The sequence below is a fragment of the Pavona decussata genome, unplaced genomic scaffold, assembly GCF_977016875.1.
Source record: "Pavona decussata unplaced genomic scaffold, jaPavDecu1.1 SCAFFOLD_161, whole genome shotgun sequence".
Taxonomy (NCBI): Eukaryota; Metazoa; Cnidaria; class Anthozoa; order Scleractinia; family Agariciidae; genus Pavona; species Pavona decussata.
The window spans coordinates 1,655,478-1,671,196 of record NW_028145572.1 but is presented as its reverse complement, the minus strand read 5'-3'; the positions used below and the strand labels follow the sequence as shown (position 1 = coordinate 1,671,196).

The following is a 15,719-nucleotide window of genomic DNA, read 5'->3' as shown; positions in this document are numbered from 1 at the left end:
AAATTGTGAACGCTATTTCTTTCACTGCAGTACGTTTCTTCCCCAAATAAACTTGTCTCCTCTTTTTTCCATTCAATCACCTCCTTCTTTTTCTTTCTCGCAAATTTTTGTAACGCAATGAACACGCCAGTCATAAGCTTGTTTCATGATCCGAATTCACTAACATTTATCACGAACAGCTTGTGCACCTGGCCCCAGTTGTTCAAAAAGCGGAGAACTTCATCCAGTGGATAAATCGCTATCCATTACAAAATGTATTAGTTGGATTACATTTTAACCGCTGGATGAGGTTATCCGTTCTTTTAACAACCTAGGCGAAGTGTGATGACCGTTTTTTTCTTTTTCTTTTTTTTTTTATTCACTCTCGCTCTTTACTTACAAGACTAAGCTCCCAACAAAAATCAAAAGACAAGCGAAACGTTCACTCCACAAAGAATTTAGTATTTTTGCGGTGTTTTTTTTACCAGTTCCCAGTTTACCTCCTCAAAGCGTGCAATCGTACAACACGAGCTCTACCAGTGTAAACGTTACTTGGCACAGGGTACCCACCGGATTTGTTCACGGGATACTAAGAGGCTATCGAGTATTCTACAGCAGAACTAAAGACAGTGGCGCTAATATGATGCAGGCTGTTGTACCTTCCAATAAGCGGCATGTTCAACTGACAGCGCTAGAAAAATTTACGAATTACACAATACAAGTGGCTGCCTTTACCAGGATTGGTAATGGAGCTATGTCGCAAGCACTGACGGTCTCTACTGATGAAGATGGTATGTAGAGATTTGTTCGCTTTCTTACTTCAGATGCATGCAATAAGTTTAAAACTTCGGATCCTCAATAAAGTAATCTGGTAAAGAGAGAGAGTTTTTATCCCTCAAAACTGCAGTTTTAGCCAGTATTTGAGGCATATTCCGGAAGATGTAATTAAGCATATTTGAAGGAAAAAATTACACATTTCATTGTATCCGTCCGTTCAGCAAAATTTGCACAATTTATTAATGATTTTGTTTTGAGCGCTTATTTCTCATTACAAAAATAGTACAAAATAATTGTGTGTTTTCTGCATGTGTTAATTATTTTCCTCGTGTTGCAGTTCCCAGTCTTCCTCCTCAAAACCTCTGGGCGAACAACATCAGTTCGACAGCGCTAAGAATCAAGTGGAACCCAGTGCCCACTGGTTTCGTACACGGTATTCTGCTAGGTTACAAAGTGCTTTATAGAAAGTCTAACGAGCCTTCTACTTCATATACGAAGATCACCATTCCACCCGGAATCGGACTACAAGAAGTCTACAATCTTATGAAGTTTAACTTCTACACCATACGGGTCCTTGCGTTTACCATAAAAGGAGAGGGTGCCCAGTCCCCGCCAGTGAACGTAACAACAGATGAGGATAGTAAGTATGGCGAAAAAAGAAAAAGTACCACTTTTCAAAGACAAAAAGCACCACTCACGAGTCTCTCGAGTTAAACATGTACATGAAGTTTTGGTTTTCTTTGTTTCCCAGTAAAATACTGAATATCTTCACCTCCACTTTTGAGAGAAGATTCAGCAAGCTCTAAATAACTAGCTCTCCAATGGTTTCGAATTCCAAAGAAACAGCTTGTCTGTTAGTACATTTCTTAAGCAAGAAGCTGTTTCCAGCTTATACTCAGGCCATATTTGACTGTGTGGTGCGGAAAGCCTACAATCTTTTAACACTGATAACCTCCAGCATCGCCAATTCCCCCAAATAGATAGCCTGGGAGCAAGCTCTCTTGGGTGTGGATCCTCTTTCCCCCTTCCGCCCCCCACCCCCAAGAGAGCTTGCCCACAGGCTGCCAAATAGATAGATACAGAGATATAGTGAGGCACTAAGTAACCACCAGATAGAATTGCATTTCTTGCAGTCAGAATGAATACAGGGGAAAACGAAATTTGCCATACGAATGCTTTTTATAACCCCCAGGCTTTAATCCTTACGTTTTCACCTTTCGTTTAGAGACAGAAACCATTTGTACGGTCCTAATATGTATGTGACGCCGGGTCAATTACGGATCGTAATTTTCGGTATGATCTAGACCCCGGGGGGGTACTCCCTTATGTGATGTTAACGGGGACGTGCGGCCCGATAGGGTATGAGTTTCAGGGTGTTTTGTCTTGAACGGGGTATCTATTTCATCACTTTCTGTCTTAAACAGGGTAGCCCTACATGACCCAATGGCTTAAACTGATTGCGATTGCCAATGCATTTAAATACAGTAAGAAACTAGTGTATTCTTATTTCATTCTAGTCTTAAACAGGGTGTGATTTTGGGTTAAATGTCTTAGAAAGGGCCGGGATGGGGAAATCGGAGAATTGTGTCTTAAATAGGGTCAGGATTTGAACGCCTGGGCCGCGCCTCTCTACCCAAGCATCTGTTTAGTACCCCCACCCCCCCCCCCCCCCGATCTAGAGTGACGTTACGCATCACTGGCACGTTTATATCCTCATACGTTTTTCAATGTTTCGCTGTTGATATTTTTAAATGAAATTCAGGGGAAAGCATTTGTTATTCACCTTTCATTTGAAGACAGAAACCGTTTCTACATTGATTGTTTTTCTATAGCAAACGTAAGACATCTTTATCTATCTTGGCCCGCGAGGTCATAGACTGATTTAGTTGCCAAATTTTCGGTTAAACAAAACTAACCTTGAGGCACTCAGGTTAGCCTAAAAACCGTTCCGGTCAGCCTAAAGAGCATTCCAGTTAGCCTAAATAGCACTTAGATTAGCTTAAATAGCTCCCTGGTTAGCTTAACGGTTAGCAGTTTATGTTGGGGTTGTTCATGCCTCGCATGACTCGCATGTTTTGTTCATGCCTCGCACGTCTGACAAGCATATTGTTAGCACTCCTCACGGCCCGAAAACAAAGAACGCAACCGAGAATTTAAAGAATTTGATAACACGACAGAAAACGTAACTCGTACCAGCCGAGTACAAAAAACGAGACCGAGAACAATAACTCATGGCCCGAAGTCTAATCTCTCGGCCCATCGCGACTCCAAAAAGAAAAAAGAATTTGATAATGCTACCGAAACCTTAACTCGGTCCGCCTTACGGCCCGAGTAATTACTCTTGGTAATGACAAGTTCATGAACCTAAATGTATATCATACAGCTCCAACGGAGACTACTTGCATTTATAGAACTTTATCACACGGCGGCCATGATGAGGCTCAGAAGAATAAAAAGTGTGCCGAGCTTAAATCAGTTTGACACGGCAGTGGCACGGCAGTGGCACGCGTTTCAAATGTCGAATTTAATTCAGTCGCGCCAAATTCTAAAATATAGAAATGCGTAGAACGAGCAAATTAACCCAAAATACATTAAATGATATATGAATTTAGTTCGGCACGGCAATAGCATGCCGTTTGAAACCAAGTCGCGCTACTGCCGTGCGGCACGACAGGGCCTGCCGTGCTACTGCACTTTGCTGAACGTTTTTTTAAGTTCGCGCCGACCTTAATCAGGCAGCCTGCCGAACTAAAATGGTTTTAAACGTCGTGCTACTGCCTTGTTTAAGTCGAATTAAATTCTTGAATTTAGTTCGGCACGGCAGTAGCGCGACGTTTAGAACAGGCCTATTAGGAAGTTAATGTACACAAACTTCCCAGAATTTTTATTTTCTATCTTATGGAAGACAGTAGGTATTGTAGGAACTGACTGAAGCGTTCCTTTTTCAGTCCCTAGTGAGAAACCGCAGAATGTTTACGCAAAGGACAAGGCAAGCGCCACAGAAATTCCTCTTTCGTGGGAATCACCCCCGCAACAAACTATACACGGAATTCTAAGAGGCTACTTTATTTGGTACAGCATAATAAAACTTGGAATTCACGAGAAAAATCCGGTGTTTCCACGGGACTACAGGAAGAAACAACTTCCTGCGGCTTCAAATAAAGATACACTAACTGGTCTGGAGAGCTACGCCAGATACGAAATTAGAATCGCTGCGTTTACCAGCAAAGGATACGGCCCCATCAAAGATATATCCACAAGTAAGGGACATAGATTTTTTACATTATATCTTTCCTGGTATGTTACAAAGTTTTTTTCTGACTCTTCAGTTCAATTGTTTGGAATGAGAGTTAGTGAGAGAGACTTGCAGTAAGAACACAAGTAGAGGAAGAGCACAACAACGCCTTCTCAAACCTATGTACATACCTTACATTGCCACACGCTGATTCAAACTCGTTCCTAACAATCTATTTTCTGGTACCGTTACTCGAAAGTCCCGACTGTGTCCACGATGTTCTATGTTCCTCAAGAAAAATGCAATTTTTTATCGACGATTTGGAAGCTAGATATTAATATTTTACAATTTTATGGAACAGTATTGGGCAAATTTTCACTAAAATACTTTAGAAGCACAAATCGATTAAAAAAAATACTTACCGAGACTTTCGACAAACGTTGAACGTCATTGGTTTGCAATTGGAAAGTCGGCGTACTCGTGCTAAATCTTGTTTTCGTCCTACGACCTAACGATACCCTGGATGTAGACTTAACTGTTCTATGTACGTAAAATTAACACTCCTATTTATCATGTTTATCCACAATATTTCAATATCCTTAGGAACCTGTCGATGTCGGGCTACAATCCCCACTAACTGGTGGAACAATCCTCCATACGTCATAACTCAGGCCCATAGCAACAGGAGCCAGGAAAGTGGAATCATCCCCATCATACTGGAAAACATCGTCACACACTGCTGCCAAGAATGCGGCGAGTTCGGCACCACCAGGGTCGACTACAAAACAGACGCCAATGGACTTAAAGCCGAGAAAGATGGTGTGATTCGGGTTAAGGATGCCATTAGCACCAATACAATGATTTCTTTCGGTATTGCGGGTGCGATGTCTCAAGTGCAGTACAACAGCCCTGAAGCTGAATATGTGCCAATCATGGAGACACCCGGTGTGGCTTTTATTGTAGCGGAGAAGAGGTGAGACACCTACAAATGACATGAATATGATATCTTTTACAGATGTCTTAAAACCTTTAAATGCTAAAAATGAACAGGTGATAACTGCAGCAAAGAATCGTAAGACCCTAGTTGTGAGTCCAAGATTCAAAGGATACAATCATACCGAAGAACAGAAAAATACTTGCTTTAAAATAGTGCTATTTTATCACTCTAATCAATTTAAGCAAAGGTAATAATAAATAATAAAGTGTTGTTGTTGTATCTTGTTGTCACGCCTTTAATGATTTCATTTTTACATAATTCGATAAATACGTGCAAAAAAATTTCTCCTACAGCTTCCGGCACAAGCTTCAGTGCAATTAGAAACGGTTTTTGCGGCAGTGAAAGTGTACCACAATGACGTACTGCTAAACAAATTTTAATTGACTCATTAGCGACAGTTTTAATGTTCAACTTATGTCTATTCCACTTCTTTGATGTGTCAGTCTATCTCTCTATCTCAGATCTTATTTAATAAGTTAAGTCATAATTAAAAAACGATTGTTTTATTCTCGGTTTATCCAGAGATATTCATAAGGAAGTTTTGTTGGCGATTCTCAGCTGTTGGCCGGCTGTAGTCATCGCCTGTATCATGGCGTACCTTGCCGGAATAATTGTGTGGGCTTTGGTAAGTAAATTACAGAAAGAATGATGGGCCTTTTTGACAGAGCACTTCAAAAATCGAGAGTAATAATGATGATGATGATGATGATGATGATGATGATGATGATGATGATTTTTATGATGACATCAATCCATCAAATATTTTTGCTTGGCTGCGATTGTTACGTGACCTAATATGCCCCAACTAAAACTGAGACCAAGAAGCATGCTCTGTACGTTTTTCCTAACTTTTGTTATTTTCCCACTCTTGGAAGTGATTGTCAGACTTCTGTAATATATTACTTGTTTCCCTCAACTCACCTTTGTCATATTTAGACCGCCACACTACGCTGATCTTTTTTTTTCCCCACAGGATATGAATTGGAACCACGTGCAGTTTCCAAAATCCTTTATTTCTGGATCACTCGAGGGATTGTGGTGGTCATTCGTTACCATGACAACCGTTGGGTACGTCTTGACTCGTTTTTCTATTGTTTCTTTTTAAACCCTTTATCCCAAGGCATAAATTAAGCATCTTAAAGTGGCATTCATTTTAAGATGAGGTTCAATCAATTCTTGCAGTGTTTCTATGGCAACAGTATTTTAACAGGCCTGACTTGACGGAAATATCCTTGAAGTTTCTGGTTATTTTAATTTACCTAGTCAGTCTACTTTAGCCTCTACGTAGGGATTCTTGAGTCGTAAAAGAAAGAAGGTAGAAGGTCTTTACATTCAGTATATTTTCTAATCAACGTCATATGACGTCATCGTAGGGTATGTAATGAGATCCTACGAGAATAAAATCTGAGCTTTTAACTGATCTCAGAGCCAAACACAAAAGAGTATAACCAGATAAGAAATGATAACCTTTGCGCTACTGTTTTGACAGCTACGGTGATCGCATTCCTAAAACCATCCCAGCTCGTCTGTTTGCCTTTCTGTGGACGTGGATGGGAATTGCTACAATGGCTGTAATCACCAGCAGTATCACAGCTTCTCTCATGAGCATGGTGTTCCAACCAGAGAGGATGTTATATGGCACCAAGGTGAGAGCTTCAATTAAATAGTCATGAAAAGCAGAAAATGGTCTCTGAGCACAAGTGCGTCTGCCTTCAGTTGATTTCTAGCTGTGTCGATTATGGAGGGGTTATTTATGTGTGGAATAGTCGAACATTCGGTCAGAAGATTGGAGGGCTGGTGATATGAGGCTAAGTTGGCCTTTGCCAAAATTGAAGTTGTTTTCCTCGTCAAAGCATCTCGCTACCCACTGCACGTGTATAAATGGTTACTGGCTAGCTGTTAGGGAAACCTGAAAAATGCTGGGGAGATGGTTTAGGCGTAACTCTACGAGGGACTAGCAACCCTTTCAAGAGGCGGAATGTGGGATACTCCTTCTTGCTTCATGCTGGTCGTGTAATCGTCCTTGTGGTTCAGATGCATTTTACTTTTACCGTTAGCCTGCGACTATTAAACTCCATGGAGCGTGCAAGGATGGCGCATTGGTCAAAACTCTCACTTCCCTCGGTTCGATTTCCGAACCCTTCATTTGTGGTAAAGTTTGTTGTTGGTTCTCGTCCTTGCTTTGAGAGAATTTTCTTCGGATTCTCCAGTTCTCCTCTGTCCGAAAAGAAAACCATCTCCAATTAAATTCCAGTTTGATCTGGAATCCACAGATTTGTTTGTCGTAAGGCTGCTTGAAGTGTCATGTTCGATTCGTTCATTCATTCATTTTGATTGATTGATTGATTGATTGATTGATTGATTGATTGATTGATTGATTGATTGATTGATTGATTGATTGATTGATTGATTGATTGATTGGTTGGTTGGTTGGTTGATTGATTGATTGATTCATCCCTATGACCTTCCACAAACTACCAGATCTCAAAGACAGTTCATTGTTTACGGAGTTTCACATTGCACATCTTTCTTGCACCGGTACAAATTTTAAACCAGTGAGTTCTCGTATTCAAGGCAAATCGTTTGTCTGACAGCTAATTTGTTAATTATTTTCAGGTAGCAGCTATTGCTAACTCAACAGAATACCAACTGGGACTGAGGCGGAACGCCAAGCTGGACATAGGTGAGAAACCATCAGTTAACTTTAACACTCAAGTTAGCGCACCATGGTCGCCTCAAGTCGTACGTCAATAGAGAGAGACTGTTCACAGTCCCCCTATTTTTCCGTGAGATTTTCGAGACTCTTACGCTTCGGTCGAACTCCCGCCATCAGTTTGTAAAGGCGAGCGCAACCTGGGGAGAGTGTCTACTAAGGGGGCCCTAGTCAGGGAACGTTGATAGTTTAGACACTCTCCCAAAGTTGCCTTCGCCGTTAAACCAAGATGGCGGGAGTTCGATCGAAGCGTACGAGTCTCGAAATTCCCACTGAAAAATAGAGGACTGTGAACAGTCTAATAGAGAGATTTGGAATTACTTGTAGGGCAAACAGCAAATGGCAGAAATCAGGGACCACGTGACCATGTTTACCCTATATTTACCGCTAGCTGTTTTCAGTTTCTCAGTAAAGTTGAGTAGGTTAGCGTTAGCATCAAAGGTCTGAATTATTTTGCACTATTCTCATCTGTGTACCAATTTTTTTAAGAAAACATAAACACGAATCTCGCGTTTGCTGTTTCCCGCAAATGCGATTCTTAATCTCTTTAATAATTTTTTAATCTACGTTACTTTCAGATCGCTCATACGGTAACTTGTACGAAATTTACGAAGACCTTGAAAACAACCGAGTACACGCCGCTCTCCTGGACTCGTATTCGACAGCAAGCGAGAGCCAGCTGTTCAGCAAGGACTGGATACGAGTGATACAGGTCATTCCTGTGAGATACGAGTCCGCTAATGGCTTGGTACTAACGGGCGACGCCATGAAGTTAGGTCGCTGTTTTCGGCACTATGTGCTGTCAGAAACGAGCTACATACACAGAATTATTCAGAGGCACGTTGGAACTATTGAGGTGAGAAGAAACTGAAGTAACAGCTGTTCAGATTTAGTAAAAAGATAAAGCAAATCTAGAAACTGTGAAATCTGTTTGTACGCCGGCATCGGTTATTGCAAGAAGAACCCATTTAGGTTAACCTAGGTTAACCTATTCTCACATCATCTTTTGGTTTAAGAACTTCACTATAATATAAGAGTGGAAGATCCCTAAAAGTTTTTTCTTTTAATTTTTTTTTTTTTTTTGTGCTCCTTTATGAACGATGAACTCAGCTTGATCCTTCAATTGTAATTCGGTAACTGGACACGCAATGAAAAGTACCAGGGATGGCGCAGTGGTGAGAGCACTCGCCTCCCACCAATGTGGCTCGGGTTTGATTCCCGGATTCAGCATCGTACGTGCGTTGAGTTTGTTGTTGGTTCTCGTCCCTGCTCCGAGGGTTAATTCAGGGTTCTCCGGTTGTCCCGTCCTCCACTAAAAAATTCCAATTCGACTCGGAGCGCAGGGACAGCTTTGAATCGAGTTTCTCACTGGAGAGCTCTTTGGTGTTGCGTGGGAAAACAAATTACGTTTATGTTTTACGAACATTCTTCTCTAAGCTGTTTCCTATGCTTTCGTTTTAAAGGCAGAAGACGTTCCCTTCGCAGTGAAGACATCTTCAGAGCTGTTGACAGAGGAATCATATCTCTATGTACAGACAGTGATCATTCTCGGTGCAGCCTTAGGTACCTTCACGTTGCTTGGTCTCCTCTTTCATTACTGTTTTTACAAAAGGAAGCTTTCCACGTCTCCTTCGGACTCAGGTATGTAATTTTGGACGGCATCGTTCTTCATCTTACTCTCACCCGGATGCTATTTATTTGCTTTTTGATCGAGTAGGATTTGGGAAGAACAAGTAATCCAAGGCACGCGGGTTTGTACGGGATGCCTCAATGTAACTACTGTACCATTTTTTTTTTAATTAATGAAGGTGGAAGTAACTACTGTCAATAAATAAATGATGATGATGATCTTGCCGATGATGATGACGACGATGACGGCAAAGACGATGATGCAATGATTTGTTAGGAGAACATCGTATCAGTCCTATATTAATTTGTCTTTGTGGTCAGCTATTTTTTAAGGGCGTGAGCTCTCACTTGAGCAATTTGATTGCCTAACTAACAGGGTGATAAAGAAAATCCTTACACAAAGGAAGTATAACCCCCCAAAAAACATCATTTAGAAGATTTACAAGGTAGCAGGAAAAGTTCTGAATCCTGGAATGTGTTCTCTTTATGCCCAAAAGGCATGGGAGCACACATCCAAAGGAAGCGGTAAAAGTCAGGTTGTTGTGCTTGTGTAATGTTCATAGGGTGTATTACGCCAAGGTGTGTGGATGTGTCCCTTACAACACAATACCCTTAAACAGCAGAAGGCCACGTTTTGTCTTATCAGGAGAGAATGTTGTGGTCGTTACATCCAGAAGTCCGCTAATAACACGCAGTGAGGCAATACAACAGCTAAGACAAGATATTATGGAGTTTTACGACGCATTTAAGGAAAAATATCAGGCCTTACGTCGAAAACACGTGAAGGAACTCAGGGAACTAAGAAGATTGAGCGGTGGTAAGCGTAGCAATTTTTCTGTTTTTGAGCGGTTTCAATTTAGTATCGAGATTAATTCATGTTTGCTTTGGTTTTAACCGACTCACCGCGGTCTGTGATTGGTTTGTGAAACTCGCGCCGCTTTCTCAACTAATGAAAAGCAAGACCAAAACAAATGGTGACTTGCTCTCACGCGTTTTCCCGCGCTTTACGGCGGTTATATAATTATGTTTGCTTCAAATTTTGATTGGTGCACTGTGCTGTTTACGTCTGTTACTATTCCATTTTGAATCCTAAATAAGGATTTTAATTTGATAAATAAATAAATAGCTGTGGTAGTTATCTTTTTGTTATTTTGTTTTCCTTTTTAATCAGGGTCCACAAGAGTCATAAGGCTACCAGAATTTTCTGCAAGTAAGTTGACTAAGCCAGCTTTTTTTTTTTTTAAGGTAGCTGGTGATAGAGAAAAAAACTAGATTTCCTAAGCAATATAATCTTTTCTGGTAGGTCCACAAAAATTACTTATAGACCTAAAATCAACTCGAGAGAACTTGAACAGTGTTCTGTATACGTTTGCTAGATAATAGACTTATTCGCAAGTCGATCCCATGGTACAAGGGTTCACTGAAAGTCAATATAACTGACAATAACAAAAAAATGAAAAATTTTAAAACGTAATTACAAAAGTAACAGAAAAGTATTTCATTAAAAATATCACGAGATCTGAACTAAGCAAAATTAATCAAAACAGATCTTGCTCATTATTGATTAAATTAATTTTTTTCAAACACATTGGATTTCAAATAAGAGCAGATTATAAGTTTACTCTTTTAACTGCTAATGGCTGAGAATGCACTTATGCCTTGTTACTTAATACCGGTAAGCCATAAACGCCTTTAAAAAAATATAATGACGTCGTTAAAACGTCTGAACCATAAACTTTCTTCACCAAGTTACTAGCATGTCGAGCCTTTTTTTTTCCAAAGGAAACATAAATCAAATATTCACGCCAGTTTTTAAGGAAGTATAAAGGCTCTTTAGAATCTTCCCTCTTCAACTTCTGTTGCTAACTTACTTATTTCTTTTCCTTTTGTATATTTGTCTGGTTTAGATCGCAGAGGACAGTATCAAGTTACCAAAGACAGTGATGTAAACTCAATATTTGAAGGAATGGATATGAGCATTTTTGACAGAAGAAACAGTCAAAGATGGCGCCTCTAGCGGGGTGGAGGGGGGGGGGGAGGTGACAAGTTGACCAACAAACAGAAATTTATACCAAGTTAACACTTGTGCTATCTGCTATACAGATGTTTTCTCTAAAGTCAGCTTCAGGTACAGGAAAGAAATTCAAGTTTACGAGTCTTTAACCTGAGAAACACCTATATTTTTGTAAACAATTTACACATGCAGACACAGACTTTCTGCGACGCCTAATCAAGTTTTCGCTTTCTTCGTTGAAAGCTATTAACCTGAAAAGGAGTTAAGCATTAGTTTTCAAGAGCGATTAAAGTCAGAAACTACTTAGCACGAATCTGATTGAATATAAATTTTGTACCCTTGTAAATAACCTGCTTATTAAGACTATTAAATAAAAACAGATAACTTATTAGATTACGTATCGGTAAATGTAACCTTCACTTCTTTAAATGAAGCGCAAATTTTTCTTTTTTGGTACCGGTTCCTTCCAATAGAAAAGCGATTCGTCAAACGTGTGGCACTGATCAAAGCATAAAAAAAATTTGGAGAGCAATGTTTCTGCTGGGTAACAGTATCTAACGGATAAAAACTGACTACGTGATTACGGAAGCGGCGATATCGTGCAAGGAATCCAGACAGATTTCTAGTATACTCTGGCATTTGAGGATTTCACCTTTTTTGGTGACATTGGACAACGCAGAGTCAATGATTGCGTTTTTGATTTCCTCCCTAAGGTGGATGATGATGTCTTCATTGACCTCTCTCGACTGATGGATTTTTTAACAAGACCGCAAATGCCGAACAGGGGGAAATGTCGTAAGACATTCTTCAACGCCAAGAGCGGGGGAGGGGGGAAGGGAAGGGTTAGTGGGGGTTGTCATACAGGGAATACTTAAGTAATTTGATGGCGGACTTTTGCCTCGGCCCCGCCTATTTCTTATTTTTGTCTCAAGATTTCATCGCCAAAGATGTGAAGATATTTGATGAAAGGAATCCTCTTCAGGTAAACTTCAGCTGAAACTTTTCCGAGTTTTCCGAGTTTACATGGGGGTGCTAATGAAAAGGACAGCAGTAACCCCAGGGAGACACCGGGGATTCAAGACAGACAGATTTGATTGGAAATGTTTATACGATCTGTACCTATCATACCTTCATGAAGCCTCAGTCTATTGTATTTTTGAACTATTTATAAAGGCTTCAGAGTAAACATTTTTGCTGATGTCTAAGCCGCAGCAAGGATCAACTAAATACTTGTTTGCCAAAGGCTTCTTGTCTTTTCATTTTGTAAGCAGGGTTTCCTTTCCTTTTCTCTATATTTTCACCACTTTACAAGATTCCTACTTCAGTGATAACTAGCAGTTGGAAGGTTATAGGTTCGACACCTGTTGGGAAAACTCCATCGGATTTTCTTTTCCCGAGTATGCCTGTGTCATTGACTAAAAAAATACCTCTATCATTCAGTTTGCCACGCTTTTAAAAATAACGTAAGATTACGTTCACGAACAAACATCTAGCAAGTCTCTCTGCACGCTGTCATTTTTAAGGGAGTCGTATGACCTTCTTCCCCACAAAGACAACCGCGTGGGAGACTAGTCAAACGTATTCACGCGAATTGGAAGTTTTTCACGGCTAGATTGATGTGCATAGTATCTGAAGTATTTTCTGGAGCCTTTCTAGGATTTGTTAATTCTAAATGTTATTTTCTCAAACGATGGACCAAAAAATTAGTTCCAATTAACCTAACAGGACAATATTACTACATCCTCAACATCATCTGTTTTTCTGATCATCTGGAAACTTCTTAACGTATTTAAAATGTCCTAGGTCTTAAAAAGTCGACAATAGCATTATATCATAATACGTTAAAACGCTAATTTTCCCGTACTTAAATCTTGTCCGATAATCAGTCGCTTTAGACGAATGATATATTTAATGTCCTTTAGTCATATTACACGCTTAATCATGGGCAACCGTTAATGCCCGTTCGGCGTTCCGCTTATACTAATCTACATAGTGCAAAATGTGAGAATATATATTGTGAATACATAATGTTCCCGCCACTCCACGCGTCCAGGCCCTCCACGCCATCACATCTCTCCCCCATTTGCGGATAAAGTTCAAGGGTGCATTAGTCTATGTGGTGCAAAATACAACAAAATAAACGAATAAATATTGTTATTCACAGACAAAGTTTTTGTATCTAGTGTCCTTTGTAGACGTTATTTTCCTCCTGGGCCTGTCACGGGCTGCATGTCTTTGCTCACGGTCACTATCATGGTCTGATCGAGAATGGGCTCTGGGCTGCTGTTGTCCATGCTGAGGTTCGCGTATTCTATCCGTTGGCACCGCGTTTTCACCGCGGTCTGTACCGGGCTGCTCCGAACCTGCTCTATCCACGGTAACGGCGTCCGGCTCAAATGCGTCTTCACTGTCGGAGTCGTCACACTGAACCGATTCTCTACACCCGTTCTTAAGCAGCTTCCAATCCGCGTAGTTCCTGGTACGAATTTTCACATCGTTCTTGGCTGTGATCATGCTTCCCTTGACACCAATAACCACCATCGGGTCCGGGTCATACAGGGGCGTTAAGCTGTGTTTCCGTTCTTGTTTGCACAATACCGTATCTCCGACTTTGATTTTCATCACAGCTGTGTGTCTTCTCTTATCCGCGTACTGCTTCATTTTCAGTTTCCGTTTTTTGTCGTTGTGGCGGATCACCGTGTCGTTCGGATGTTTAGGTTGTCGCTTGACCTCTGGGAATTTTCCCCGTAGTTCCCTTCCGAACATGAGTTTGTTCGGGCTGACTCCGGTGGTTGCATGTTCAGTTGCTCTGTATGCTCTGACTCCCCTGCGCACTTCATCCCTCACCGGTTTGCCTTCCAATGCAGCAATCCGTGCAGTCTTCTTTATTCTCTGCATAAACCTTTCGACGTCGCCGTTGGCTTCTGCCCACCCTGGTGTGACTTTCCGGTGCTTGAACCCTTCTTCTTGTGAGAATTCTTCAAATTTATGGCTGTTGAAAGGTGGACCGTTATCCGATTTGATCTCCTCTGGTACTCCATATGTGTCAAACACCCTCTTGAACACCGGGATGGTTGCCTTTTCACTAGTGGATCCCACGAATTCGACCACTGGGTATCTGGAATATTGGCAGTAGAATACGAGGGCGAGGTCTCCATTAGCCATAGGCCCGCAAAAATCCACGCTGACCTTATCCCACGGTCCCCCAGGTAGTTCAGTCATCTTCAGTGGCTCGCGATGTGTTTGGGGGGTGTTAGATTGGCAGGCGATGCAAGTGGACACAAACATGTCACATTGGGAGTCCATTCCCGGAAACCATACATGTGCTCTCAGGAGCTGTTTTGTCCGTACAAGCCCTTGATGCCCCTCATGTGTTATCTCTACCATCCTCTGTCTAAGTTTTGCCGGTACGACAATCCTATCCCCTCTCAAGACCATCCCGTCTACTATGGTGAGTTCATGGAAAACGTGCCTGTATCCCTGTATGCTTGAAACCTTTGTGTCTATCCAGCCTTGGTTGATACACTTCTTCAATTCAACTAGTGCCGGGTCTTCATCAGTAGCTTCCTTCACTTGGTCTCTGGTGACAGCTTTGGGCGTGTTGCACGTCACAACGTAATTTACATAATGGCGTACCTCCTTAGTCGTTCTCATTTCGAACTTGGAACACTCGAGGAGTGACACAGGGTGCCGTGAAGTGTAGTCAGATATGTTTTCCTTTCCCGGGCGGTACTCGACCACGAAGTCATAGTCCATCATACGGTTGACGATCCTTTGGACACGGATCGAGGTCGTGTGGGTGGGTTTGTTGAACACACTTTCCAGAGGTTTGTGGTCTGTCACCATCTTAAAGGGTCTCCCGTACAGGAACAGATGAAATTTCTTGCAACCGAAATCACCGGCCTCGATCTGGCTGTACCGTTTCTCCGGGTCTGTGAGGCTCCGACTAGCATACTGCACGACTCGCCAACACTGCTCCCCCGGTTTTCTCTGCGTGAGGGTTGCGGCCAGCCCCACAGGGCATCCATCAATGTGGAGCTCGTGTTCCGCCTGGGGATCAAAGTATGCTTGGACCGTATCGCTACTAAGCATGTCCTTGAGTTCCTCGAATGCTTCAGAGTGTTCTTGCTTCCACTCGAATTTTCCCGTAACTAGTTCACCGAGTTTGCAGGCAGCCCTCTGATACCGGCTGGCTTCCATGAATCGTGAGCTATATCTGACTGTGCAGAGGAATGAGTTAAGTTCCGTGGCATTTCTAGGGCGTTCCGCCGACTTAATGGCTTTCACCTTGCACGGATCTGGCGATACTCCATCTTTCGAGAACATCAAGCCATAGTAAACCACGCGATCTTTGTTAAACTCACATTTCGCTTTG

The 15,719-nt window shown here is 41.6% G+C and overlaps 1 protein-coding gene across 1 annotated transcript in view; it reads left to right on the top strand.

Moving 5' to 3' along the window:
- Nucleotides 1–11,717, top strand: part of LOC146464679 (uncharacterized) — a 34,486-nt gene extending 22,769 nt beyond the window's left edge. The window contains exons 31-43 of the mRNA XM_085129366.1: nt 468–770; nt 1,094–1,396; nt 3,705–4,016; nt 4,595–4,964; nt 5,511–5,613; nt 5,962–6,056; nt 6,478–6,634; nt 7,605–7,671; nt 8,280–8,557; nt 9,165–9,342; nt 9,977–10,147; nt 10,502–10,540; nt 11,238–11,717. Of these exons, the coding sequence (XP_084985492.1) occupies nt 468–770; nt 1,094–1,396; nt 3,705–4,016; nt 4,595–4,964; nt 5,511–5,613; nt 5,962–6,056; nt 6,478–6,634; nt 7,605–7,671; nt 8,280–8,557; nt 9,165–9,342; nt 9,977–10,147; nt 10,502–10,540; nt 11,238–11,347 (2,486 nt within the window). The 3' untranslated portion in view covers nt 11,348–11,717. The remainder of the gene's footprint in view (nt 1–467; nt 771–1,093; nt 1,397–3,704; nt 4,017–4,594; nt 4,965–5,510; nt 5,614–5,961; nt 6,057–6,477; nt 6,635–7,604; nt 7,672–8,279; nt 8,558–9,164; nt 9,343–9,976; nt 10,148–10,501; nt 10,541–11,237) is intronic.
- Nucleotides 11,718–15,719: the final 4,002 nt, after the last annotated feature.